The 27,938-nt window shown below is 38.0% G+C and overlaps 1 protein-coding gene across 3 annotated transcripts in view; it reads left to right on the top strand.

Annotated features, from left to right (window-relative positions):
* The window catches only part of Mbd5 (methyl-CpG binding domain protein 5), a 144,393-nt gene that overhangs the window by 78,291 nt on the left and 38,164 nt on the right, over positions 1 to 27,938 (top strand). The window contains exons 3-8 of one of the 3 annotated variants that reach the window (XM_051166102.1): positions 285 to 538; positions 667 to 946; positions 4,255 to 4,357; positions 5,374 to 5,554; positions 10,532 to 12,658; positions 25,604 to 26,626. In XM_051166102.1, coding sequence (XP_051022059.1) covers positions 834 to 946; positions 4,255 to 4,357; positions 5,374 to 5,554; positions 10,532 to 12,658; positions 25,604 to 26,626 — 3,547 coding nt within the window. In that variant the 5' untranslated portion in view covers positions 285 to 538; positions 667 to 833. The remainder of the gene's footprint in view (positions 1 to 284; positions 539 to 666; positions 947 to 4,254; positions 4,358 to 5,373; positions 5,555 to 10,531; positions 12,659 to 25,603; positions 26,627 to 27,938) is intronic. The other 2 variants (XM_051166103.1, XM_051166104.1) reach the window with 2 other exon arrangements.

The raw sequence follows: 27,938 nt of genomic DNA, 5'->3' as shown, positions 1-27,938 counted from the left end.
CTGGGCCCAGATCTGCCCATCATAATGTTCTTCTTGTAGGTTTCTAGGAAATTGGGATAGATGTGAGGACATCCTATTGGGACTCTAGGTGAGAGAATTATGGGGAGAAGGAGAAATAGAAGGATCCACAGGGTCCTAGAAACCTACAAACTGAATTTTAATTATGATTTTTACAAAAGAGAACACAAAAGTGGTTGAGTACATTTAGAAGTTTATTTTTAAATTATGTGGCTTCTCAATTTTCACCATTAAATGTAGAGTTTATGTATTTACATGTATTTCAGGCTACATCATTGGAATTTTGAAGTCATGAAAACATCAGATGAACCAACCTGCAACACCTTTGATTCCCATTGAAAAACAAAGAGAAAGCTTAAAGAATGTGGCCTGTAAAGGCGGGTGGTACTGAAGACATTAACTGGCTGATGGTGTCAAGACAGACCCTTTCTAGACAGTAGAGATTGTTAGTCCAGCATCAAGATTCACAACAAATGTACAACTAAAAACTTTTCACCCCTCCCTCTTCTGCTTCAGACAGGTACCAGCATCTGTGAATTATGATTTTCCCTGGGTGAGAGTATTTGTTTTTTCCTATGCCTAGGAATGAGATTTTTTTTTTTTTTAATTTAATGTAGAGTACAATAGGCAACATTTTCACGATGGCAGATTTCAAGGACTTGGTTCCAAACTGAGCCGACGTTTCCCATGTATTTCGTAGTCCGGGAAAACTGTGCTGTGCTGTGCTGGCCCAGTTTTGAAGGCCACCATGCTCTGTAATAGAAGGATATCACCTCATTGCTGATATCTTTGGAGCACCCAAGCAGACACAGAAAATGACTGGAGGCAAAGAGTGTGACGGAGGAGACAAGGAAGGAGGTCTTCCAGCAGTACAGGTCCCCGTGGGTTGGCAGCGTCGTGTGGACCACAACGGCGTGCTTTACATCAGGTGAGCTCTTGCTATCTATCTCCCTTACCTCCAAGCCTTCAACTTAAAGATTATGGCAGTAAAAGACTGATCTTCTTTAAGTGAACAAAATATTCTGTGTGACAGCACCTAACGTAGACATGAATAAATGACCTCTGTGCTAGAAATACACAAGTATTTTTATTCGGTGCTGCTTAGCAATGTAAATTTTCTTAGATTATCAAGAATCTTTATGCATTACTTATGTCTATGTAAAGTTATCTTTCTGCTTCTCTGTAATAAGGACAAAGAAAATACAAAGCTTTCTAAAAGAAACATAAATAGAAATACTATATTCACAGGAAAATGTAAAATATTGGAAGTAGATCATTGGGTCTCTTAACATCACCCTGTTGCAAAGCACTTCATCTGGCCTCTTTGACTCTAACTAGCAACTTTTGTTGTTGCACTTCTTAAATGAAAGCAAATTTTATCTTTTCTGTGTAGATTTTTTATCAGTTGTCTTGCATGTAATGGCAAAAACAAAACAAAAGTCACGATATACATGGCCTGCCCTTCCATGTTTTTGTTTTTGGTGTGTGTGTGTGTCTGTGTGTGTGTGTGTGTGTGTGTGAGAGAGAGAGAGAGAGAGAGAGAGAGGAGAGAGAGAGAGAGAGGAGAGAGAGAGAGGAGAGGAGAGAGAGCGGAGAGAGAGAGAGAGAGAGAGAGAGAGAGAGAGAGAGAGAGAGAGAGAGAGAGAGAGAACAAGTTGAATGAAATAAATTGGCTGTTGATGAAGGTTTACTTCCTAGCCGGGAGTGGTAGTGCACAACTTTAATCCCAGTGCTTGGGAGGGAGAGGAAAGTGGCTCTCTGTGAGTTCAAGACCATCTTGGTCTACATAGCAAGTTCTAGGCCACCCAAGTCTACACAGGGACACCTGGTGTGAAAAACAAAGTTTTAGCCTTCTTTATTAAATAATTGACCGCTAAATTCATTACTTTGTAGTTTTTTTAATGAACAATGAAAGATTGGAGACATAATATTTTGTTACAATTTAAAAACAGAAATTTTTAAAAGATGCAGCACATCATTGCTTTCAGTGGGGATTTTGTAACCTAGTCTCAAGAGAATTTTTCATTTCTACAAAGACATAGCTGGCATGGTGGTGCATGCCTGTACTCTTAGCATTTAGGAGCTAGAGGTAGGAAGGCCAGGGGTTCACAGCGGGCTTTAGCTACATGGTGAGTCAGAAGCCAGTGTGGGATACAAAAAATAATAAGATAAAAACCAAATATACATGAATAAGATGTTCTTCGTCGTATGAACATGAAGACCCAGATGCCGTAACCCAAGAAGTCAGTTTAGATATGAGTTTGTTTGGTCTGGATAAGGGCTTCTCCCTTCAGCACACAGCTGGCCATTTCTGGGTGACTTTCCAGTTTCTTGAGGTAAACTTAATACCTACTGAAATTCCTTTGTCACACATAATATCTTTGTTTGTTTGTTTCTTTCTTTCTTTCTTTCTTTCTTTTAACTTTAAAGGTGTTCTCTGTTAATTGTAGTGAAGGAATAAGAAAGTACAGATTATGTCACCTAGCCCATGGAGATAAGATGCACAAGTGCTCAGGATTAGTCTTCTCAAAGTATTCCTATTGCCAGTGCAGTTCATAGATTGTCAGAAATATTTTCTTATTAATATAAAACTGCACGTTTCTGGTGACATGTTGTGTTCATGACTGTTCAAGATCTATTAAGAAAAAACTTATACCCAACCTGAGCCAAGTGATTCCAAATTCTTGATAAATACTTAGGAAGCCAGCTTTTCACATTGCTGTGAGCAAAATTCAAGTCTAGGAGTCAAAAAACAAATTAATGTCTAAGAATTCACAGTTACCTTGTTGGTGAGTTTCCCAATCTCCCAGTCTTGAATGTCTGATAATCCTCTTAGTGTGAGGTCTCCAAATCACATCTCAGCACCAAGAATTCTTAGAGAGGAACTTCCCAGAGAAGGTGAAATTAAAATGCTCTCACATTAAATTAGCCCGGCATGGATCTGATCTGCTCAGCCCACCTTCTGCTTCTCCCTTCAGCACACAGCTGGCCATTTCTGGGTTGCTTTCCAGCTGTTCCTGCCTCCTGGCATGGAAGCTGCATGCTATGTTTCCACCTCTTTCCAATCCTTTAGGTTTTATCTGTGATTCAAGACATTACTATTTTTACATTAATTATAACTCCCAAAAGTTAATTAAAGAACTACAACTGGATAAAAAGACCTAACTTTGTAATAGGAAGTATTTTTAAAGTGTCTAGAGTATTCTTAATAAGACTTTCAGAATTCTTCACTTTAGGCTAAATTTTACAACTAAATCCCTCAAGATTGCCATCCATACAATTTCTTTTAAGTAAAATATTGAGCAAGTTTTTTTTTATTAAACTTACTAATTCTTCATAGGAAAAATCAATATGGTATATTTTAGTGACACTGTTTTATTAAGCTTATCAGACCTGTAAAGGCATCTGTGCCCCAGTCTGTTGTGGTAAAATTCCCATCTAATGTGAAATTATTATCATCATCCTTTCATGTCATCTAAAACACCCTAAGTCGATCATTTAGCTAAGTTAGGGGGCTTTTTTTTTAGACTCTTCTTTTGTGTCTTAGAGTCACTTGTGTAGTTTTTCATAAACACAATGAGTTGCATCTTAACCCAGCCCGTTTCAAGTGCTGTCTGTGTGTCTGTGGAAGCAGAGTAGACTGTCCAGGAGTGATGCTTTGCATATGAGTTTTAGTGTGCTGTCACATTGAAGCTAAATGTGCTTTAATTGGTAATTTTCATTTTTCTCTCATAGTCACTAGTTCTGTGTTCTCTTATGGAAAATTCAAACTCTGTCCTGCATAGATTGTGTGTGTGTGTGTGTGTGTGTGTGTGTGTGTGTGTGTGTGTGTGTGTGTGTGTGTATCCATATGTATGTATGTACATATACAAACACCTATGTGTATCCATACTTACATAATAACGCTTTTATAGAACTGTGATGAAAAGTTTACGGTGGAAAATAAAAAGTTAAGATCATGAAAAGTTTTTTAAAAAAGAATAGTTTTCTATCTTTAATCCATTCCCAGTTTTCAAAAACTTTCTCATTATCTATGAAAATATGTATTTTTCTGAGGAATATTTTGATTACAAAGAAAGAAAGTTAACATCTATTATTTAGTATCTAACATAATATTGGAAAGACAATGTCTTTCCCTGCTAGGAAATAAAGGAACAGTAAGTCTATAAACTATATTTTCTCATAATATATGTAGTCAAAATTATTTCCTGATGTTTTTTTAAACTATTTTCACAGTCCCAGTGGGTCTTTGTTATCTTGCTTGGAGCAGGTTAAGACATACCTGCTTACTGACGGAACATGCAAGTGTGGCTTGGAATGTCCTCTTATTCTTCCCAAGGTAACCGTTTCACAGTAGAGCTGCAGCAGGGTTTCAGTTTTGGTTTTGGTTTAGATATTTCATGTATTTGCTTTTCTCATTTGGCATCTCACTTTTATATTAGTTTTCTAGTCTTATATTGATTTTAATTATGTGCACTTTGGAGTGGTTAAAGATTGTGAAAAAATAATTTGATTCATTTTCTAAGGTGACATACTGACTTTCATTGTACCTTTTATTGGAGCTTTGCTTATCTTATGGTGCTTTCATTGACTACTATGGCTACTCAAATCTGTCGTGTTATTCTTTGCACTGGTATTGGTAAACCTGCCACAGACACTCTTAAAATCACAAGGTTAACCTCTCAGCAAAAACATAAGACATTTTTACTGCTTTAAAAAGTAAAAAGCAACATAGTTTAAAATGGTGAAATATTAATTTGGTATGAAAATAGATTAACTATTCTCTGAAATGTGTGTTTCGTGTTATTTTTCAAACTGAAGATTAATAAACACCTTTTTTCTTTTGTATATTAACATATTTTAGGATAAATTTATATAATAAGAATTTTGACATACAACAGATATTTAGCTCAGTAAGGAAGTAATAGTATTAATGTAGCAATAAAAGTAAGCAACAGGGAAAGTGAGCATGTAGGGATGTTGTGGCAAATATGAGGATCTAGGATGCTGCAGCTTTACGCCTTTTTCACGGCGTGCTCCATTTGTTTCTGTGCTGGTATTCCATCAGGAAGTATCTAAACTAGAAACCTGAATAGATTTTGTACCATCCCCTTTGTTTAATTAGCTTAGCTATCATAAGATTTGTATAATTTTCATTGTTTGTCACTAAAAAATATTATTTGGCCCGAAGTACTTTTAAATTATATAAAGTTGTTCCCTTCCATTCAAAACCTTAAAAGCTTAATTCCTATTTCTCTTACTCTGTGCATACCATTTCTCTTTGTAAATGAAAGTTTGTTCTATTAAATGTTTTCACAGACATACAATAAACAGAATCTGTGGGGTTTGTTACAGGTATTTAACTTTGATCCGGGAGCTGCTGTGAAACAGAGAACTGCAGAAGATGTTAAGGCCGATGAAGATGTCACAAAGCTATGCATACATAAGAGAAAAATCATTGCAGTGGCCACGCTCCATAAAAGCATGGAGGCTCCACATCCTTCTCTAGTGCTCACCAGTCCTGGAGGAGGAACAAGTATGTAATATTGTTTCAGGGATAGGTAGTCTCCTGACTCCATGCCAAGAGAGGTAGTAGCTAGAAATCACTTTGCAAGGGATTCCTCAGCCTATATTTTAAACATCCACAGTTTTGTTAACTTCTACCATTTTAAGTATAATCAGCAAATTCTGAAAAATTACCATAGATCTATTTTTTTAATTGTCTTATTCATATCATAGTTATGCAATCAAAGTCAATACTATCCAACAAATTAAAGCTCTGTGTATGTGCATACAGACAAGCTAACAGGAATAAATGCTACATTGCTTTATATGAAACATCCTCTTATACAGGCCTAGGTTTCAGTGGATAAGATCAAGTCCCAAATATAGCTTACCAGTATTGTGACAAGTTTTCCTTACATGACTAGGTTTTATCTTATTATTATCCCTTAGAAGTCTGTCTGTTTTCTAATGAAGGAAAGATAGGAGGTGGATCCAGACGAGAGGAGAGAAGCTGGGAGGAGTGGAGTTAGAGGAAACTTTAATCGGGAGATGAGAAAGCCCATTTTTAACCACAGTTTAAAAAATTAACCATGTTACTTCTTTTAGTCACAATAGCTATTTATTAAGCCCCTCCCCAAATACAAACCACTTGGCCGAGAGCTTTTTATCTTATACTCCCACAGTACACACACCACACACACACACACACACACACACACACACACACACACACACACACACGCCATTCAATTTATCTGTTTGTTTGTTTGTTTATTGGTGTTCTGCCTCTATGTATGTCTGTGTGATCGGTGTCAAATCCCCCAGGAACTTGAAGTACAGACAGTTGTGAACTGCCATGTGGGTGCTGGGATTTGAACCCAGGTCCTTTGGAAGAACAGCCAGTGCCCTTAACCACTGAGGCATCTCTCCAGCCCCCACAACCTTCTTTTTTAAGTAAAAATTTTAGTACATTTGTGTGTTGAAGTGCGTTTATGTGTTCATGCACATTCATGGTCACAGTGCGCATGTGAAAGTCAAAGGACAGCTTGCAAGAGTAAGTTCTCTCTCATGGGTCAGACACAGGTTCTCAGGCCTGGTGATACGTGCCTTCACACATCAAGCCATGTCCCTTTGTGAAAAATTTCAAAGGTACAGAAAAGTGCTAGGGTATCGGCTGAATTCACCTATGCTGTTAGGTTTGATTTTCCAGGTTGACATTAATATTCTTGCTAATGTCAAGTGCTCCCTGATAGGATATAATCATCTGAAGATGGAATGACATTCTCCTATGCCACCACAGTCCAGTAGTACTGAAAAACTTCTATGAACTAATGCGTAGTCTATATTCAAGTTCCTTTTATTTTTTTACAAATAACTCTAGCTTTTTTTTAAAGTTCGCTTCTTTTTTAGAATCTACATATAATCAGAGATCGTATACTATAATTAGTTTTGCATTTCTTTAGTCTTCAGTTTCTCAATCTGTGTCAGTCTCTCAGGACACTGGCGTTTTTGAGGCAGCAGGATAGTGTTGCAGAGTGTTCCTCAGTTTGGATTTTGTAATTGTTTCCTCACATCAGATGTTTGCTCAGTTTGGGAGGAGCGATGTGGGAGTGATGCTGTACAGTCATCAAAAGGCACACAGCATCAGCTAACCCTGCACTGGTTACAGTAGATTTCATTACTTGCTTAAGATTGGGTCCATTGGACTTTTTCACTGGTGAGGTATTCTTCCCTTGATGATCAATTTGTTCTCTGTGTGCAGCTGAGGAACTTGTGCTCATAGTGTTCCTATAAGCCGCCTTTAGAACAGTATAGCCTATGACTGGAGTGAAACTCAAAACAAGTACAGTTAAGCTCCCAAGTGTGTGTGATGGACAGTTCTGGAAAACATCACCATAATGTGTGTAACCTATAACAATCACCCAAGGTTTCGTGGCAAAACCCAAATCAGGACCAGCTGTGAAAAATAAGTTAGACATAAGAAATAGAAACTTTATTCCATAATTATATACCATATTTAATATACCATAATTAGGGGATGACATGGAAAATAATCTGAGTTGAATGGGAGATTAAGTAATAATAAACTAGAGCCAGTAGTCCCGGATGCAAGAACATTTGCATATAATTAAAAACACTTGGGCCAAAAGTACAGAGAAAAAATATTGATATTTAGTTGTTGTTAACATGGAGCTTTTGTCTAATAACCCACTAACTTTGAACAAGCAATAATCAAACTAATTGCTCCATTGAAATAGGCTAAAAAAAAAAAATCTTTCAGGGAACTTTTTTTTTTTTTTTGACACAGGGTTTCTCTGTGTAGCCTTGGGTGTCCTGGATTCACTGTATAGACCAGGCTGGCCTCGAACTCCCCAAGTGCTAGAATTTCAGGTGCGTCCCATGTGCCCCACTGGGAACTTATTTCTTAACAAGGCGCAGTTTTCTCTTTTTTTTTTTTTTTAATACAAATTGGCCCCAACATTGTAAAGGTACATTTGGTAGTAATGAATTATTTAAAATCTAACATCACCCTGCCACCTCAGCGTAGCTGTTAGTACTCTGCATGCATCTTGCACATATGTTGCTAATGCTCTTGTTTTTAGATTTATGCATGTATGTGCAAGCACTGCATATGTGCCTGGTGCTGGCAGAGGTCAGATAAAGACATGATATGATCCCAACCCAGGTCCTCTGTAAGCAGCCAGTGAGCTATCTCCAGCCCACACTACTCTTAAGTGTGCTGATCGCATGCCATCTTACATCCTGACACTAGCCTGCCTCCACGGTCTGCCCTATTTCTCTAAAAACCCCAGCAGATCCTTATTCTAGGTCTTTTATTGTAGCTGTACATACAAATCCAATACTTGAAAGTAAGGACATCATGAGGATTATGTCCCATCTCCTTTTATAACTGTGTTTTGTTGCATTAAGTGCACTGTTTTATGTTTCCTAACTTTATATTATCATAAACTGAGGTTTATGTAATAAAAATTCATACTTACAGAGCAGTTCTCACCTTCCTTTAGCATGAGTATTAACTTTGTTTCCATTTATTCTCTTAAATGTCCTACCTGAATGTACGGGCAGCACCTGACCAGAACCAGGTCTTCACACTTGCTAGCGTGTACTTTGGCCCCTGTTATTCAACATCATCCTGAATCTTGTCTATTTAACATTCCTCTTATTTTAAAGATACTAACAATCTATCCTCAGGTATAGAAGAAATCCTTTCTAAACCACTATTGTCTAAATTCTCTTAGTTTGATTATAAAAGGTGAAACTGGTGTCTGAATCTTACTCACAGAACTGTAGATAATTATACAGCTATAATGACAATAAGAAAACATGGAAGCCAATGACTCATAGGACTATACAGAATATAGCCCGTGATGCTGCTACATTTAGCTGTCCTCACTATCCACCAAGCACAGTGCACTGCATATCTTAATCCACACCTTGAATGATCCCTCTTTCACAAGAAAGTTAGCCTCAGTCAAGTGCATCTTCTTTTTCTGTTACGCTGTTTAGTCCCAACATAATTCCTCCTTCAAAGATCCTCTACCATCCTAGAATCAGAAAGTCTACATATTCCAAGTGGGAAGTGGGGACACATGTTCACTCCTCTCTCTGGAATCTGTACGCCCCAGGTTGAGAAGTGCTGCCTTAAAAGTTATTATACGATCTGACCCATATACCGTCTTGCAAATAGTAGAACTTGATTCGCTTTCAGTGTGTAATTATGCCTGATTGCAAATGAATCTAAGTATAATTGCTAATATGCTTTTAAGTCTCAAAATAGATATGGCAAATACATAGTATGATTGGTGCCACTTTGATCTCCTGTGCCCTCCTAGGCTCTCTGCTATCTTCTCATAGAGCACAACGATAACTGCATTCTTTTCAACACCGTTCTCTAAGAAGCCAACACAAAGTGATGGGAATTAGCATATGAGAATATTACTTAGTATCTTTGTTTTAGAAGATGCAACTTTAAAAAATACTTAACTACTCCTAGGGCCTTAAAACATTAAAACAAAATCTTGAACCTCAAAATCTGACATGATAGGCTGAAAATTCTGTATGATAAGCCAAAGCTTGCTTTTGTTGCCCGTATTCTGTCTGATCTCCAAAGGAACTGAAGGGCTTCCGAAAGATGGAGACATGAGCTGGTGTGAAAGGGAATACTCAATTGCAATCCAGTACTGAAGACTCTATCACTCCAACTAAATTTTACGTGAGAAGTCTGTCCCTATCAACGGACTGTTATGTCTTACCTAAGCCATTTGACTAACACTGCCTTCACAAGAAGAGCCAATTAAGAAACTGTAGTGCACAGATTTACAGACAGTGTTCCCATCATGAGTATATTACCACAGGCATTCCTGTTACCACTGTGAGAAAGAACAGAAGCCTCATCTACTCAAGTCAAAGAAGCTAGGAGCTTTGTTCTCACAGTGACGATTTTAGGATAAGGACCTGTGGCCATAGTGTCTCAGGAGGCTTCAGTGAAGTAAAGGAAAGTTGTAGAGCAGCATTGTCCTGTAGAAATCGCACTTTATTTAAGTAGCACAAGAAAGTGTGCCACAGAGATTACAGTTTTTCTCTTGTGACTGTTCTCAAGGATTGCAAGCCGAGCAGAACAACAACACTGGCATCGCCATCTGGGCTGCCAGCCTCGATTTTTCAAATTCTAATTATTAAAATGACTAGTGTCAGCCTGTACTGGTTGTTATGCCCATGCTTTCTTAACAGACAAGGGGTAAACAAGTGTAATAAATAGTCACTGAGAACTTTTCATCAACTAAGGATGAATAATGTACTTTGTTTAAATCAAGTTTAATATAGCTTACAGAATTGTTTTCACTCCATAGGGTCACAGCTTTTGTTTGCAAGTTTGCATTCCCAGGTGTCCTTGTCTCACCCTCCTCAATTTTTGCTTTTCCTCCCTTTCTCCCCAACACAAAATAGTTGAGACAATTAACAAAATTGTTTTTCTCTTTCACACCAGATGCAACTCCAGCAGTACCTTCACGGGCAGCAACTCCAAGATCAGTAAGAAACAAATCTCACGAAGGAATTACAAATTCTGTAATGCCGGAATGTAAGAATCCTTTTAAGTTAATGAGTGGACCATCAAATGCCATGGGAAGGCTATACGTGCAAGACCTGCCTGGAAGTCAGCAGCAGGAGCTCCACCCTGTCTACCCCCGGCAGAGATTGGGCAGTAGTGAGCATGGACAGAAATCTCCATTTCGTGGCAGCCATGGAGGCCTCCCCAGCCCAGCATCATCAGGTTCCCAGATCTATGGAGATGGCTCAATCTCTCCAAGGACTGACCCACTAGGAAGCCCTGATGTCTTCACAAGAAATAACCCTGGTTTTCATGGAGCTCCCAATTCCAGTCCTATTCACCTCAATAGGACTCCTCTTTCTCCACCATCAGTAATGCTACATGGTTCTCCCGTACAGTCATCCTGCGCAATGGCTGGAAGAACTAATATACCTCTTTCCCCAACCTTGACTACAAAGAGTCCAGTAATGAAAAAACCAATGTGTAATTTTTCAACTAATATGGAAATACCACGAGCAATGTTCCACCACAAACCACTCCAAGGCCCACCTCCCCCTCCTCCACCTTCTTGTGCTCTTCAGAAAAAGCCATTAACATCTGAGAAAGACCCACTTGGCATTCTTGACCCTATTCCTAGTAAACCAGTGAATCAGAACCCTATTATCATCAATCCAACCAGTTTCCATTCAAATGTCCACTCTCAGGTACCTGTGATGAATGTAAGCATGCCTCCTGCTGTCGTTCCTTTGCCAAGTAATCTCCCTTTGCCAACTGTAAAACCTGGTCATATGAATCATGGGAGTCACGTACAAAGAATTCAGCATTCAGCTTCAACCTCCCTGTCCCCTTCTCCAGTGACATCCCCAGTGCACATGATGGGGACTGGAATTGGAAGGATTGAGGCATCGCCCCAAAGATCACGCTCATCTTCCACATCATCAGATCATGGAAATTTCATGATGCCACCCGTAGGACCCCAGGCCACTTGTAGTGGCATAAAGGTTCCACCTAGGTCACCAAGGTCAACAATAGGTTCCCCAAGGCCATCAATGCCATCAAGCCCTTCTACCAAGTCTGATGGACATCATCAGTACAAGGGTACCCCTAACCCATTAATTGCTGGAATGAGTGATGTACTTAATACCCCAAGCAGTGCAGCTTTCCCGACTGCATCTGCCGGAAATGGTTCTGTAAAGAGTCAGCCTGGTTTGCTGGGAATGCCTTTAAATCAGATCTTGAACCAGCACAATGCTGCCTCCTTTCCAGCAAGTAGTTTACTCTCAGCAGCAGCCAAAGCACAGCTAGCAAATCAAAACAAACTTGCTGGTAACAACAGTAGCAGCAGTAACAATTCTGGAGCTGTTGCCAGCAGTGGCAACACTGAAGGACATAGCACTTTAAACACCATGTTCCCTCCAACTGCCAACATGCTTCTCCCCACAGGTGAAGGGCAAAGCGGGCGAGCAGCACTAAGAGATAAGTTGATGTCTCAGCAAAAAGACTCATTACGGAAAAGAAAACAGCCACCTACCACAGTGTTGAGTTTGCTCAGACAGTCTCAGATGGATAGTTCTGCAGCTCCTAAACCTGGACCCGACTTGCTAAGGAAGCAGGGGCAGGGGTCATTTCCCATCAGTTCAATGTCTCAGTTACTACAGTCTATGAGTTGTCAAAGCTCTCACTTGAGTAGCAATAGTACCCCGGGTTGTGGGGGATCAAATACTGCTTTGCCTTGCTCTGCTAACCAGCTGCATTTTCCAGATCCTAATATGACTTCCACTGTTCTTCAGACACAGAGCATACCTTTAAGAGGGGAAGCCGTGCACTGCCACAATGCAAACACTAACTTTGTTCACAGTAACAGTCCAGTCCCCAACCACCATCTTGCAGGTTTAATAAATCAGATTCAGGCTAGCGGGAGCTGTGGGATGCTCAGTCAGTCGGGCATGGCTTTAGGAAACTCATTACATCCCAATCCACCTCAGTCAAGAATTTCAGCGTCCTCCACTCCTGTGATACCAAACAGCATTGTTAGCAGCTATAATCAGACAAGTTCTGAAGCAGGTATGATTTTACTAGAAAAAAGTACCCAGAGGTACTAAAGTTTTCTACAGTTTTTAAATTTTTTGTACCAAAATATTTATTATGATAAGAGATGTTCCTTTCCCCCATTGTGAAAATTCTCTTCATTTCTTTAGTATTTATAATTTTATTTACAGAATGGTAGGGCCTTGTCTTTTGGAAAGAATACCAACTAAAGGGATTCCATGTGTTTTTGTTACTTGTTGTCCATCTGTGTCATTTTGAATATGGTTTGACTTTTCAATTGGTTTCATAACCATTGGACTGTACACTGCAAAGGAAGCGCTAGAAGGCAAGGTGTCCTGGTGCGTGCGATGTGTCCTCGATCCTCACCATTATAAGCGTTGTTTACCAAGCTTTGGTTTGTATACAGGTAAACGAAGCTCATCTTGGAAACTCCAAAAAAGCAAAAAGAAATGGATTTTTTTCTTGCTGCTCAAAGAAATAGGTCACTGGGTAAGAAAGGGTGGCTGGAGGCTGGAGGAAGTAGGAAGTGTCTTCTAATGTGTTTCCCATGCTAGTTTTCTGCCCTTTACTATTTGTTCAAGAAAATTCAAACATGGACATTGGCTACTCCCTTTTAAAAAATAATAATTTAAATTTTCTAATAAAATAAGGCTTGAAAACTTGATTTCCAGAATTTTTTATCATGGAATTCCTTTAAAGTTTCTCATAGAACTGAACTATCTTTTTAGCATCAATATTAAGGTTTTGAACCCAAAATAAGTATAAATGTTCATCCACCAGTAATGGAGACAAGTTTATGCAAAACTAGACACATTAGAAAAAAGCACTATGTTTTGCACAATAAAATCTTTAGAAATTGTTACGAATGCTATCCTAGAATACTAGAGAGGTAAACTTAGCAATAGAACTGTTGATCATGGAAAGATTAGAAATGATATTTGAAATCCAACACTAATGATTTGAGACTTGTAGGAAACTACTAGAAGAAACTGAAAGATGATTGGAGAGACACTAGCATTCATATTTAAAACTAGCAGGATTTTAAAAGTAAACCATTTGGGGCTGGGGGTGTAGCTCAGCGGTAGATCCCTTGTCCAGCATACACAAGGCCTTGAGTTCAATCCCAGTAACACAAAATAAATAAAAAACGGATTGCTAGTACTCACGGGAAAACTGTTGACACCTATTAATGTGTTACCATGTAGATGTATATAGGCTGCGTATCCCACTGTGTGTGCGGTAAAAATGTTACCATCCACATGTCTATTAAACGTAAAGTCAAGTGGTTTTTTTCCTGGTGTTGCCCCCTTACTCTACCATCCTTCACAGTTTGTGTGTTTGGTTGTTTTGATGTCAGTCGTCAATGAAGAACTGCACAGTGATCCCTTCTCTTAAAAAACATACAAATCCAGGCTTAAAAGTAATTTTAAGTGATTAGTGCCTTCTTAATAGTCTTAGTTTATGGACTCTCATGAAACTTATGTGTTTAACAGGATCATTAAAGGGTGCATAACAGGCTCCCAACTTTTCACTGACTCATGCTGTGTTAGCTAATAATGTACAAATAAAAGTTTAATATATGCACTTAGAAATTAAAACAACAAAGCCCATAGTGTTTTAAGTTGTACCATATTTATTGAGCATGCCTTCAGACATTTTGGTGAAGCATTGTTAGTCTCATTTATTATTCAGTTTTGATAGGCCTTATCATAGTTTGCTTCATGTCAGGTCTATGTTCATGTGTGCAAATGTACGTGTTTCAATAATGATGTATTTCTATGTTTCGATTGTGGAAAAAGACCTACATTTATTTATTGTATCTTCTGATTTTCAAGCTTAGACTTAGTTTATATAGCCTTGATCGTTTGGTTTTTTTGTTTGTTTCATTCATCCATATTAAGCATCTAACCGAGACTGCTAGTACAGGGGGCATCAAGGCACATGGGCTGAAAGTTTTCCTAATGTAAGAGAAGCTTTAGTATATGGGTACCTAAAAGACAAGTAACAAATGCTGAGCAATGTGGATATGACTGAGCATATGTAGGCTAACATGAAGTATACACTTAGTAAAAATCAAGGTCAGTTAAGAATTTGAAAAATTAGACCTAATAAAATTAAATGCTAATTGCTATATAGAGATCTGATTGCAGCTGGTTATGAAAATGACTTGATTTTACTGATGAACTCTTTTGGTAAGATAAATATTAAGAAGGACTTTAACCCCCATAATTCTTTTTGTTACGAAGTGAATTATGTCAACTGAATGTGCTATCATATTGTCTAGCATAAATACCTGTTTACACTGATTCTTGTTCTTTCCTTAATACTCACTGAGAAATGAGGTTGGGCATTCAGAATGAGGCAACAGGGGACAGTACAGCTTTCTTTGTAGGAGAAAAGAAAAACATCTTTTGGTCCTTTGCTCTTGTTTTGAGGTTAAGACATGCAGCTCATGCTGACCTCAAACTTACGATCTTCCTGTCTCAGCCTCCTGAGTGCTGGGATTGAAAGCATGTGCTACCATATTTTATTTGTAAAATGCTGCATATAGCTATCATGGAGTACCTATTGTGTACCAAGTAGTCCATTCATATTATTCATGTGTAGTTGGCCATACTATAAAATGTTGTGTTCATTTAACAGATGAAAACTCAGATGAACAGATGAACCTCAGAGAACCATACTAACCAAAATCATATGACTAAAGCAGGATTAGAACTCAGGGTTAACTGATCCTGAAATATCACCTTCTCCGCTACCTAAATTCTCCTGAAATGTGTAGTCTCCAGAAACACTGTTTTCCTTTTCAGATAGTTAGCACATTAAGTCATGTGACAATCCACATATGTAAAGTTTGATATACCTTTAGATAAAAGCCAGTTCTGCCTTCTGTCTTGGAGTCTGGTGTCATAGCACATAGGATTAGGATGTTTTTGTTGGTAGAGATGAGCTGTTGAGAATGTCAAGAGAATTCCCTGAATGTGTGAACCATATTTGCTGACGTTTCTAACTGACGCAGAAATGAGTGCCTGTGGATTGTTTCTGTAGCCCTTAGAAATGGAATGGTGCCAGCTCTTTCCTTCTTGCATGCCATCATGCAATACAATACCAGACTGATAAGAAGCATGATCCTATGTTTTCTCAACAAAGCCTAAATACAACTCAGGTGACCTACTCACTCTAGTGCCTTGCCCGGTCCTCTATGTTTAAATCAGAAATATGACATGAAGACATTAAAAAATGGCTTGCTCTCTTGCTTAATTCAATTGATGACTAAGTTCCAAAATCTTTTTATTATTATTATTATTATTATTATTATTATTATTATTATTATTATTATTATTATTTTGTGTTCCTATGATGTGGGGAAGGCATACATATGTCACAGCACACACGTGGAGGTCAAAGGCAACTGTGAAGTCAGTTCTCTCCTTCCACTTTAGTGGTCTCCATGGGTTGAACCCAGGTAGCTGAGCCTGCATGGCAGATGCCATTACCCATTGACCATTCTGCAGCCCCTCAAAACCTCCTTTAAGGAGAACCTTCTATCCTAAACATTAAAAATACTGGTTTACAAATCCATATGTGGATTCTGTATTCACATTTTTAAGTATACAGTTTGGTTATAGGAATTGGAGGCAAAGACTGTGTGGTTATGAGTTACCTTTCCATGTATAGTCTATATTGAAGTATGCATAAGTATCTCTTATCTTTTGAATATCAAATTGCAATGCAAGCCTAATATTGCCATTTAAAAATAAGTATCCTTGGCGATGTGCTTAAAGTGATCAAGCAATGTTCTGGTGGATCTGCAAACCAAAACTCAGAAGTCCTCAGATCTCAGTCCAGACAAAGTGCCAAACACACTTTTCTGGAAATATATAAGTAGTGGGCATTTTGTTAGGGGCCTAAAAAATAGCTTGGTCAGCAAAGTATTTGCTGTGCAAGCAGGGGACCTGAGTTTGGAGCCCCACCACCCATGTAAATAGCCATACATAGTGGCATAGTCCTGTAATCTAGTGTTGGAAGGCAGAGACAGACACCCTGGGGCTTGGCGACCCCTAATCTTACCAAATCAGTAAGCCTCAGGTTTAGTACTCAGGAAGTACTATAAAGAACAATAAAGGAAAACAGCTCACATTGACCTCTCAACCCCATATGTGCTCTCTTGTGCACACACACACACACACACACACACACACACACACACACACACACACACACACACACAACTCATACCTCTACACATAGCACATATATACAAAATTTTCAGGTTTTTTTTTTTTTTATGAGGGACGTGTATGGTGTTCTTAGTTTAGAGAGCAGTCAAAAATCAAGTGTCCTTGACCATAAAACTTCACTAGGCTTACCAATCTGCTTCAGTCTGCCTGCCAAATAACAAACACACTTGTGCCATAACCCTGGCCCTGCCTGCATCTACACAACTAGTCCCACACACAGAAGGATTTAAATCATCATATGAACATACTCAGTAGCAACCATCCTGCTTTCTATATAATAATATATTTTACTATATTCCTTCTTCTATTAAAAACAACTCTGCCTAAACACATGAAATTATAATGCTCTGAGGGACAAGAGTATGGGTTTATGACAGAAGAGAAACTTATACAGACATTTATTTGCCTTACCTCTTAACTATATGCATTAACTCATCAGGATATAAATAAACCTATGAATAAATATATGTTCACGAGTATTTACAGATATATGTGTGTATGTATATTTTTACTGCAAGCGAAAATGTTTTCATTCAGCACAAAATGCATTTGAAACTCAGGACAGCTGATGACATGGTAGATATAAGACAACAAAACAGTGGAACCACCACAAACTACTTAGTGTAAAAACTGCAACATATTTAAGTTTTAGCTCTGTGTGTGTATTTATTCTCATTAACGTGCCAGTAAAGAAAGGAAAGGGAAGTGATGCCCTGCCCTTCCCAGAGGAAATAACCAGTGTAAACAGGTAGAGATGGCAGTGTTGAAGAGACAGATGTGGGATATTGGTTAGCCTGAACAAGGTGCCGGGGCACCATGACAGTCATGCCTGAACTGATGCTGCTTTCTTTCGAAAGCATTTCCACTTAAGGCTTTTAAAGCCTAGATTTTCTTTTTTCTATGGTGCCTGTGATCTGCAAGTGTGAAGTGCTCTGTGCTCTTGTTGTTTAACCAGACAACAAAACTGGTTGGAAAATCCATTGCTTAGTTAAATTTTTGCAGAATGAACCCTATTTTGTTGAAAGTTGTTCTTTGGTTTTGTTTTTTGTTTTTTGTTTTTTTTACCATAGGCAGTGTCTCGAGCCTTCGGTTCTCCTCATGCCAGGGTTGCACCCACTTGTTTACATATTATTATAGGTTTAATGTTTCTTGTATGCAAGAGGAGTTAAAGTATGTTTTTACTTCAGACATTAATTAAGTCTATGTATTCAAGAGTGATAGCAAAACTCAGTGATACAATGTTTGCTGACTCAATGATCTATTTTGTAACTTTAAAGAAATAAATTGCTCTAGTGAACTAGTTGGGAGACGTTATTCAATTGTAATATATTAAGCTCTCTTACACAGCCATCAATCTTCCAGTTCCCTAGGAGATGCCTAAGTTATGATTTAATAGAATCTAGTCCAAAGGTATTTGAGGACTTTCAAAAAGTATCCAGATGCTAGGGACTAATAACAGCCCTACAAAATTTTGACTTATGAAAAATAATGTTAAAATACACTCTACCAAAATAGATTTCATTCCCACATGCATGTAGTTCTGAAGAATTCAAAGCTATAAAGACTTAACATTCTATTAACAATATCAGTGCTAGCAAGCAAAGGTAAAAATTACTGTTTTTTTTTTCAATCTTCTTACAAATTCAAAGTAACAACTCGCCTTTTATAAACTAGAAGGGAAAACAAAAAGTAGAAATCCAATAGAGCTTCTGAAATACTCCTGAGGCTCCAAGTGGTCCAGGGAGATGCACCCATGGGCATAGATATGAGCATTCATCCGATAACTTGGTATGAGGCACCTTGCCATCACCACTCCCACAGGAACCCCCTTCCCACTTAGTCAAACAATAATCTCTTTGCATGACTCTGTAGGCCATCCCTTAGTGATGGAGCAGTGCTTTTCAGTTTCTTCCCACAATAAGAAACTCACTAGACCTTCTAGATGGCTCCACAGGTAAAAGTAATTGCTGCCAAGCTTAGTTAGACCCCCAGGGCCAACATGGTGGAAGGAGAGAACATATTCTTAAAAACTGTACTCTGATCTCATTTCCACCAAGGCATGTGCTTGCATACTCATGTGAGTTCATGCATACATACATATACACACACAGTTTTTTATATCACTGGCATTACAGTATGCTAAGCATTTTAATGTATAAAAATAGAAGTTGTACAAAAACACCTGATATCTTCAGCCTCACTCCATCTTCCACATAAATTTTTAATCACAGTCATGACACGCTGAAATGATTGCAGCACCAACACTTATGTGTATAAGCTATCAGAAACAGTTTTCAAAAATAGAACTACAATGTTCTCCAAATTTGTGTTTCACTTGTCAAAATACTAGTTGGAGCATAATAACTTGATTTTTGTAGCTCATTAGCATGTCACAATAGCTTTAGAATATTCTTGGAGTGATTCAGTATTTATTGAGCACCTATGATAAGCCAGGCACTGCTTTAGAGTTGCAGATTAAACAGGATATAAGATACAAAGTTGACTATGTTAAAAGTTTAGTATTGTCTTTTGAAATGAAACTTCTAATTAGTATTTAATGATGTATTTTACCTCACTCCTGCATATCAGAAAGCAAATCCCACAAGAGATTTGACCATTTTCAGATCTTGCTTTCACACAAATAGCCTGTTTACCTAATAGCACATTAACTTTGCTACTTGAGTAATTTGACATTTTCCAAATATTTTTTAAAAATAGTTCCCATAGGTTCTGGGTGTTGAGAAAAGGAACAGGATGGGGATGTAGCTTGGGGCAGAACTGTTCCATGGCACGCATGAAGTCCCACTTCCATCCCCAGTGCCACAAGAGAAAGGAGAAAATCTAGTGACGCATTTTTTTTTCTCTTTGTGATTTCACTTCATCATGTCTGGAGACTGATCTCTGTGGCATCCTGAGACTTAAGCTGCGTTTCCTCCTCTTCCCCAGCATCGGCGTTTCTTCAGATCCTGCAGTTGTTTTCCTCCCGTTCTCCACCTTCAGTGTGCTTTTGTTTGGGGTCCCTTTTCTCCCTTGTGAAAAACAAAATAGCTACAGGTCCCCTCCTCCGTCTTCCTATTTCTTACACAGGAATACGAAGAATCTGTATTAGAATCCGAAGCAAAAAAGGTGAAGTTTATATGTTTTTGTAAATGCACATTACTGTGGCTGTTACTAAGGCTTGAAAATAAAGTTTTACTGGAATACCTAGACTTCTTATAAAAGTTATCTTTCAATTTATTGTGTTATTATCATTGGAAATCAGTCCTTTAAATGTAGAAGACATTTTTTCATAGTTCAGTGGGACTGAGAAGTAAATTATATTTATTAAACTCACTAGGGCATGATATTTTATCTCTAGAAGGATTTACTTTTATTAAGGATTACTTTTGACTCTGTTTGCAATGAAAGTACAGTTAGCAAAGTAAATGACAAAGGTCAAACAGTGAATGTATATTTTTCATAAGACATTTCTTAAGCTCTTGAATTTCATGGATAAAAAGTATGTGGCCATTTCAGTTTTTAAAAGGTCTTAGCACAAAATTGATCAACTTGGTATGGACTCTTTTTTTTGGGGGGGGGGGACACATACAAGCATAACAATAGTACAAGAGCTGATCACAGTGCAAACTTCTCTGGGAGTGCTGGTGACCAGGGAGAGAAATCTGAAGGAGCAAACGCCATCCTAAAACTAAAGAAAATTAAACATCTCAAGAATTAGATTAATAATAATAAATATCTTTTTGTAAATCCCTTGAATTTTTTTATACTCTGTATATGTACACCCAGTCCACAAGCATGAGTTGTGTGTGCATAAGATTGCTGTGCAGCACTCACTGAGCAAGGCACCCTAATCATCTCCTCACAAACATCACACTGCCCACCTCTACAGGTCTAGGCTAGGGACTGGCTACCACTTACATTTAAGTGGTTTCCCTTTCCCCTACTTTAAAACCAACACAACCAGGAAAAAGTCACTTACACAATCTTATGTTTTCTTATTAATAATGACTGGAACTTCCTACCTTCCAAATTCCCAGATGCCTTTTGATTATTGCTAAAGGTTTGGTGAAATTTCATCTTAAAAAACAACACACACACACACACACACACACACACACACACACACACACACACACACACACACCAAAAAACTACTTTAACAAACGCTTTCTTACGTACTTCAACCTAATGTAGATTTTTATGCAGAAATCTTAAATGAAAAAATAGTGCCTGCTTAGTTTGTGATTCAGAAATCCAATAGACAAAATTTATGCAAATTCCTGTTTTCTTTGAGTATCTCTGTGCATTAATGAATGACTTTCGGACTGTCCCTTGAGATGGTTGTCTCCTGCTGTGAGGTGACTTTTAACATCTTGGGAGCATGCTAAAGTAATTTGTCATCTTCAAGCAACCTCCTTTCTACTGTCCTTTATCTCCTGGCACTGAACCAATAAGCTGGAAAGTCAGTTTTTACTTCCTCCATGTCTACAGGAAGTGAACTCCCTCATAGAAATGAGTGCAGATACTAGGGTCTCAGATTCATTCAACCAACACACACTTGGAACCTAACCATGTGTCATGATTTATGTCTTTGAAATACGAGGAAAAATCACAAATGATACTTATATTCAGTGGTTTAAAAATGTGTATATTAAAAATTATTTACAGCTTATTTAAATTGGCAGGTTTAACCATGGGCTCAGGGAGTCAGGATATGTAAAAGCCATACGCATATTTCAGATATTTTTGTATTTGAAAAACAGGACTCACTACCCTTCATCTGCCTTGCTTTCTGTATTAAAAGTACATTATTGGCTTCTACGTAGAAGCACTTTAATCTTCTCTCCATCTCTCAAATGCCTGATCAGATGTGTAGCTTTCTCATATGTGCATTTTCCTCAGACATCATCAGTTTAATAATTGTCCCCCTGTTGTATACATCCATGTAGCTGTTAGAGCCTTTAACGTGCTGCAGCCTCACTTTCCTAGATAATGTATTAAAAAACATTAAAATGTCCCACCTTATAATTATATATTTGGGAAGGGTGGATAGAGATTTCTGCATTTACCACTTTCCCTAAACTCTTAGTTTCTTCAGGTAAAATGGCAAGGTTTTTAAATTACTATCACTATTTCAGTCCTGTTCTCCAGCAGAGTATACCTGCTTGTTGAACTGACTTGTTAGAAATTAGAAAGAATTAAAGTATATGTTTATATTTGTATGTGTGTCTGGATCAGGATCCATCCTTTCTTGTTGGCAGGGTAAAAACACCCAGTGACTTTGTTTTATTACAATTTCTCAAGAGTATTTCGATGGAAAGCTTTTAAAATAGCATTATCCCAAAATGGCTACTTTCTTGAATCATAAATATGGATGCTTCTCAGTGGCAAATTGAAGCAATAAAAAAATAATCTCTAAAGAAACCCATCATCACAAAGCCTTGCTACATATTCGCTAAATACTTTGGAAGTATACTCTACATGTGACCAGAAGAATGGTGATGTCCACATTTAAATGCTTCATTATTATTTAGCAGGTAGAGAAATTGACAGTGATAGTGATTCCTAGTAAATAAGACTCACTGGCTCATTTAAAGTATGCCTTTGAGATGCAAATGATGAATTGTATGTGTAGAAATAGCAATTTTAGGAACCAATGAAATATTTAAGGTGTTGATTGTTTTGTGAAAAAAATCTGAATTAATATTTAAAGGGTTGTATACTATATGCCTACTTCAGCATTCTGTATGTCTTCTTACTCTAATCTTTGTGAACATGTCATTATTTCATGATAATATTTCATAAATATTTATATATGTTCAAAAAAGTTTTTAATCTCAGCCTTTAAATAAAACACTGAGTGCTTAAAACCAGACTGTGACAGACGGGAAAACAGAAACCACTGTTCTAGCTGCATTCTGATGATGGTGTTGGTGATACTGGTTTGAGTTACCACTGTTACCACCCCACTACCATCTTGCTGATGTTAGGAATAACAGCAACAAAATCCCTTTTATTTGTATAGACTTTTCAACTGACAAGCTCCTCTTACCTGTTTTTGATTCTCATAGCAAGCATGGGTCCGATGGTTTGTGACTAGAAACCTAGTATCCTCCACCAAGCTAAGGCGGGAGGATCACGAATTCAAGGTCATTCTGGACAACTTGGTAAAACCCTATCTCAAAATAGCAAAACCCAGTAGTATATTACCAGGCTTTGAGGCTTTAGGTTTAATCACCTGTTACCCACATGCACGTGTTTGCACGCATACACACACACACACACACTCACACACACACAAAACAGTAGGAAGATATATGAGAACGCTCACCACTGTGTTTATATGTGATGATGGAAATCAAAATATTAATGCTAAACTTTATCAGTATGGCTTAATAGTCACTTTACATATTACATACTTTAAATATATGACGACGAAGTATATATAAAAGAAAAAATTATTGCATTTGATGAAAAAAAAGAAAATAAGAAAGTAGTATATTTTTACTATTGCACAGTTCTGGAAGCATCCCTGTACATTTGGAGGAAAACTTAATGCTTATGTTGTCAATATGAGATTATTCTGATGGCATAGCCCATGAACAGGTTTCAATTCTTTTAGATTTTTTTGGTGACAGTAATAGCTTTCGTTATACCATATGTGTGTGTAATAGTCAAAAATCAAAATATGTATCAAAGGAATGTAGTACATACAAGAATCTCTTAATGGAAAGACCTCCCCCACCACCAAAAAATGTATAGGGCAGAGCAGAGGTCGGAGTTGTTCATAATCTTTTGTCAGAAGATGTAGTTTTCCTTTCCTACCCTGCCTACCCTTGTGCACCTGGGTCACGAGGTTGATTTTAAAGGCAACTGTTGTCCAGGTTATTCTCTAAGAGGTGAATTCTCAGCTGGTCTGGGTTAGGGCCCAGGGACTGGCTTGTTGATTGTTTTGTTTTGTACTTCATTTCCCAAGGTAATTGCACTGTGTAGCCTGGGTTGAGAACCACTAATAATAATGATAATAGTGATTATGTAGCAACAAAAATGTTATGTCTTTAAATATTAAATTCTCTGAAGTTTTACATTTAGTGTAGAGTTTTAAGAATAAAGGCGAGAAAATAAATAAAGGTGCTATTTTGGAGGAAAACTAGTCTAATTTAAGGCAGTGTTCTTTTTATACTATGAAAATAAGATTATTAATCATTAAGTTTTTCACTGTTAAAAGTGATAGTTTGTTGGTAAGAGATACACACTATTATACACTATTTAAAGGAATGTAAATTGAATGTGTATTCATCTATTTCACTTGAGTACAGTTTGACAATATATATGTAAAAGCTTTGTGACTCTGGAATTCCATGTTCAAGAGTTTATAAGGTAATAATTGTGCAGCCCAGTGTGATTGTTTACACCTTTAATACCAGCACTTGCAAGGCAGAAAGTCTGAGTTCTAGGCTAGTGTGTTCTAAATAGAGTTCCAGGTCACTGGGCATGGTGGTGCATGCCTACAATTCCAGCACTCAGAGAGGCAAGGCAAGCCGATCTCCATGAGTTTGAGGACAGCCTGGTATACAAAGTGACTCCAGGACAGCCAGTGCTACACAGAGAAACCCTGTCAAAACAACAACATAAAGAGTCCTAGGTCAGCCAGGACTGCACAGTGACAACCTGTCTTTAAAAACAAAGTAAGCCAGTGGTGATGGTGCATACCTTTAATCCCAGACTATGATAGAAGAGATAGGCAAACCTCTGAGTTTAAGGCCAGCCTGGTCTACAAAGGGAGTCCAGGACAGTCAGGGCTCTGTTACACAGAGAAACCTTGTCTTGAAAAAATAAAGGAAAAACAAAAAAATTGGGCAATTAAAAAGATACATTATTCTGTCACCCTGTGGAAGGGAGTCCACATGTGGCTCCTGGGTTGAATAAAGGACATAGACTGGGGGGAAAAAAAGATACATTAATGAGAATATTTATTGAAGTATCACTGAAATTGTTTTCAAAGTGTTGCAAAATTTTGAAAACAAAAACATGATTATAGGGTGTTTAAGTTACCGTGTATTGCTAAACTACTAAAATTATCCAGTACATGTAAATTCACAGGGAAAGGTAAATTGGTAAATGAAAAGTTAAAATATTATAGCGCATTTCTGTTTAGTTTCAGGTTTTGTGTGTGAGAGAGAGACAGCGAATACGTGTGTGTGTGTGTGTGTGTGTGTGTGTGTACTGGTGTAGAAAACCAGAAAACTATACAATAAAATATTTGATATTTCATATTTTATTATCTCCTTTATGTTTTCATGTACATTCTAGTTTTACAGGAACTTGTTTTGCTCATTAAAAGAAATTGCTAATCTTACAAATAAGGCCAAACACCTTTTTAAACTGAAAAGGTATAATTTGGGGGTGGGGGAAGGAAGCTTTTTTTATTTTTTTTTAATATACCAAACTAAGTGGATGGACTGTAACATCCTTGCCCATCTTCACTTTGCAGAGAGCTATGAGCAGAAGCCTGTTTGCTACTCAGCAAACTTTCTCGGTACACTTATTTTCAGAGTTAAGTTCCATTAACAGATGTCAAATCATCTGTGATACAATTAATCTACTTACAGTGAAGTAAATAGAAAAAAGAAAACCTGAGGTGTATCTTAGGAAGCTTTATGGGTAGTAATGCTTACTGTCCATAACTAATAACTGTGTTTCTGTTCTCTTATTTTAGGTGGTTCAAGCCTACCGTCCTCCATAGCTATAGCTGGCAGCAACCACCCTGCCATCACAAAGACAACATCTCTTCTCCAAGATGGTGTCATAGTCACCACGGCAGCTGGAAACCCACTGCAGAATCAGCTGCCCATTGGGAGTGACTTTCCTTTTGTTGGCCAGGAGCATGCCCTTCATTTTCCATCCAACAGCACTTCAAACAACCATCTTCCACACCCCTTGAACCCCAGCCTCCTCAGTTCTCTACCTATCTCTTTGCCAGTGAATCAACAGCATCTCCTAAACCAGAATCTATTAAATATCCTCCAGCCTTCAGCAGGAGAAGGCAAGTCTGAGATCAACCTCCACCCTTTAGGTTTTCTCAACCCGAATGTAAACGCTGCTTTAGCTTTTCTCTCCGGGGACATGGATGGGCAGGTACTACAGCCTGTTCACTTTCAGCTTCTAGCAGCCCTGCTTCAGAACCAAGCCCAAGCAGCTGCCATGCTTCCCCTGCCATCTTTCAATCTGACCATCTCAGATCTTTTACAACAGCAAAATACTCCTTTACCCTTAACACAGATGACAGCCCCACCAGACCGTTTGCCAAGCAATCAGTCAGACAACAGCCGAGCTGATACCCTTTTAACCAGCCCCCTGGGAAACCCTTTACAGAGCTTTACAGGCAGTGACACTACCTTTAACCCCCTGCTCCTCCCAGCTGTCACTGGGGCCTCAGGATTAATGGCCTTGAATCCCCAGCCATTGGGAGGTGTCCTGAACTCGGCATTGGCCAACACCGCTAATCATCCAGAGGTTTCCATAGCAACCTCCTCCCAGGCAACCACTCCCACAACCACTACATCATCAGCAGTGGCAGCACTGACTGTCTCAACACTTGGTGGGACAGCAGTGGTGTCAATGGCAGAAACATTGCTGAATATATCTAATAGTGCTGGGAATCCACCTGGTCCAGCTAAACTCAACAGTAACTCTGTGGTGCCACAGCTACTTAACCCTCTACTGGGGACAGGTCTGCTTGGTAAGTTCAATTTTTTCACAAATTTTTTTTAAGAAACGTTTTTCTAATTCTCTTTTCTCCTTTTTAAAACTCCATTTTGTCACACTATTTTTAAAAATGTTTTTATTATGTCAGAGCTTATTTAAGGAATTAAATATAACAACACCCACACAAGACTATAGCTAAGCAAACATGAAATGCCTTTTTCCTCTTCTCTGAGTCTAGCAGTACTAAATACCACTGTAATCTACTTTCTCTTAATCTTCTAATTCTGATGCCACCTAAACCGAGCCTGCCTATCATCCTCTTCAACCACGCACAGTCTGCATCTTCTGAGGAACCTTTGCTTCTGCTTTAGTTGGCCTGGCATCACAGGGCTGGTGTGAGCGGCTGCACTAGGATGGGACCTGTCTGAGGTGTGCCTCTAGGTGAACCCTGAGAAGCAAAACCAAAATACCACAAGCTGAGGTTTCCCCCTAAGACCAAAGAAAATGTCCCCCTAAATAATACTACATTTCCTCAGAATTATTATTTTATAATTATGTATTTGTGCCATAAAAACCAAGTCCTTCACAGAGGTTAGCTTATCAAAAAAAAAGTTGAATATAATGTCAAGTATTTATAATGATGAGCGCAGGTAACAATAGGGGAAGTATATGAAGTATCCATGAAACACAGAAATAAAAACACGTGTACATCATGGTGTCAGGAGTATCTTGATATGCTACAAAATTCATTACTCAGATTACCATATTTTATGGAAACTTTTATAATGCAGTGCAATTAGTTTTGTGTAGTCCTAAAATAACTGTAGTTAAATATCCCAAGAATCATAATAGACATATATGGCTCAAATTAAAAAACTATTCTCAAAAGAATTTAAACAATTTAAAACAGTTCTACATTTTAACTATAGACCAGTTGCTAATGCCATCCATTGATGTCAGTGATTTTAAAATCCTCATAACAACTATAGCAGTGAATTCTTTTGTACTGTTGAGTTTCTCTACAGTTTTAATATTAGATAACTGACATTTTACTGCAAAACAAAGTACATATCAAAACTAAGCCTCTAATTTTATTTGGTAGTATTTATTGATGATTGTGACTTAAGACTGAAATTTTATGAGACTATATCATACCTACGCTTTGTCTCCATCTAGTCAGCTTCTTACTGCTAAGTTGTTGCTAAGTGAACATTTCCACATCTAATTGTAGGTGTCCTAATAAAAATAGACATAAGGAATCATCTAAACCTGACGCTTAACATTAGCAACTAAGTCATCTTTATGTGATATAAAATAAAAGGCTGACCATGCAGATAAAACCAAAT

This window comes from Acomys russatus, chromosome 24 (assembly GCF_903995435.1).
Source record: "Acomys russatus chromosome 24, mAcoRus1.1, whole genome shotgun sequence".
NCBI lineage: Eukaryota > Metazoa > Chordata > Mammalia > Rodentia > Muridae > Acomys > Acomys russatus.
The sequence above is the reverse complement of the archived record's forward strand: the minus strand, read 5'-3'. Positions and strand labels throughout refer to the sequence as shown.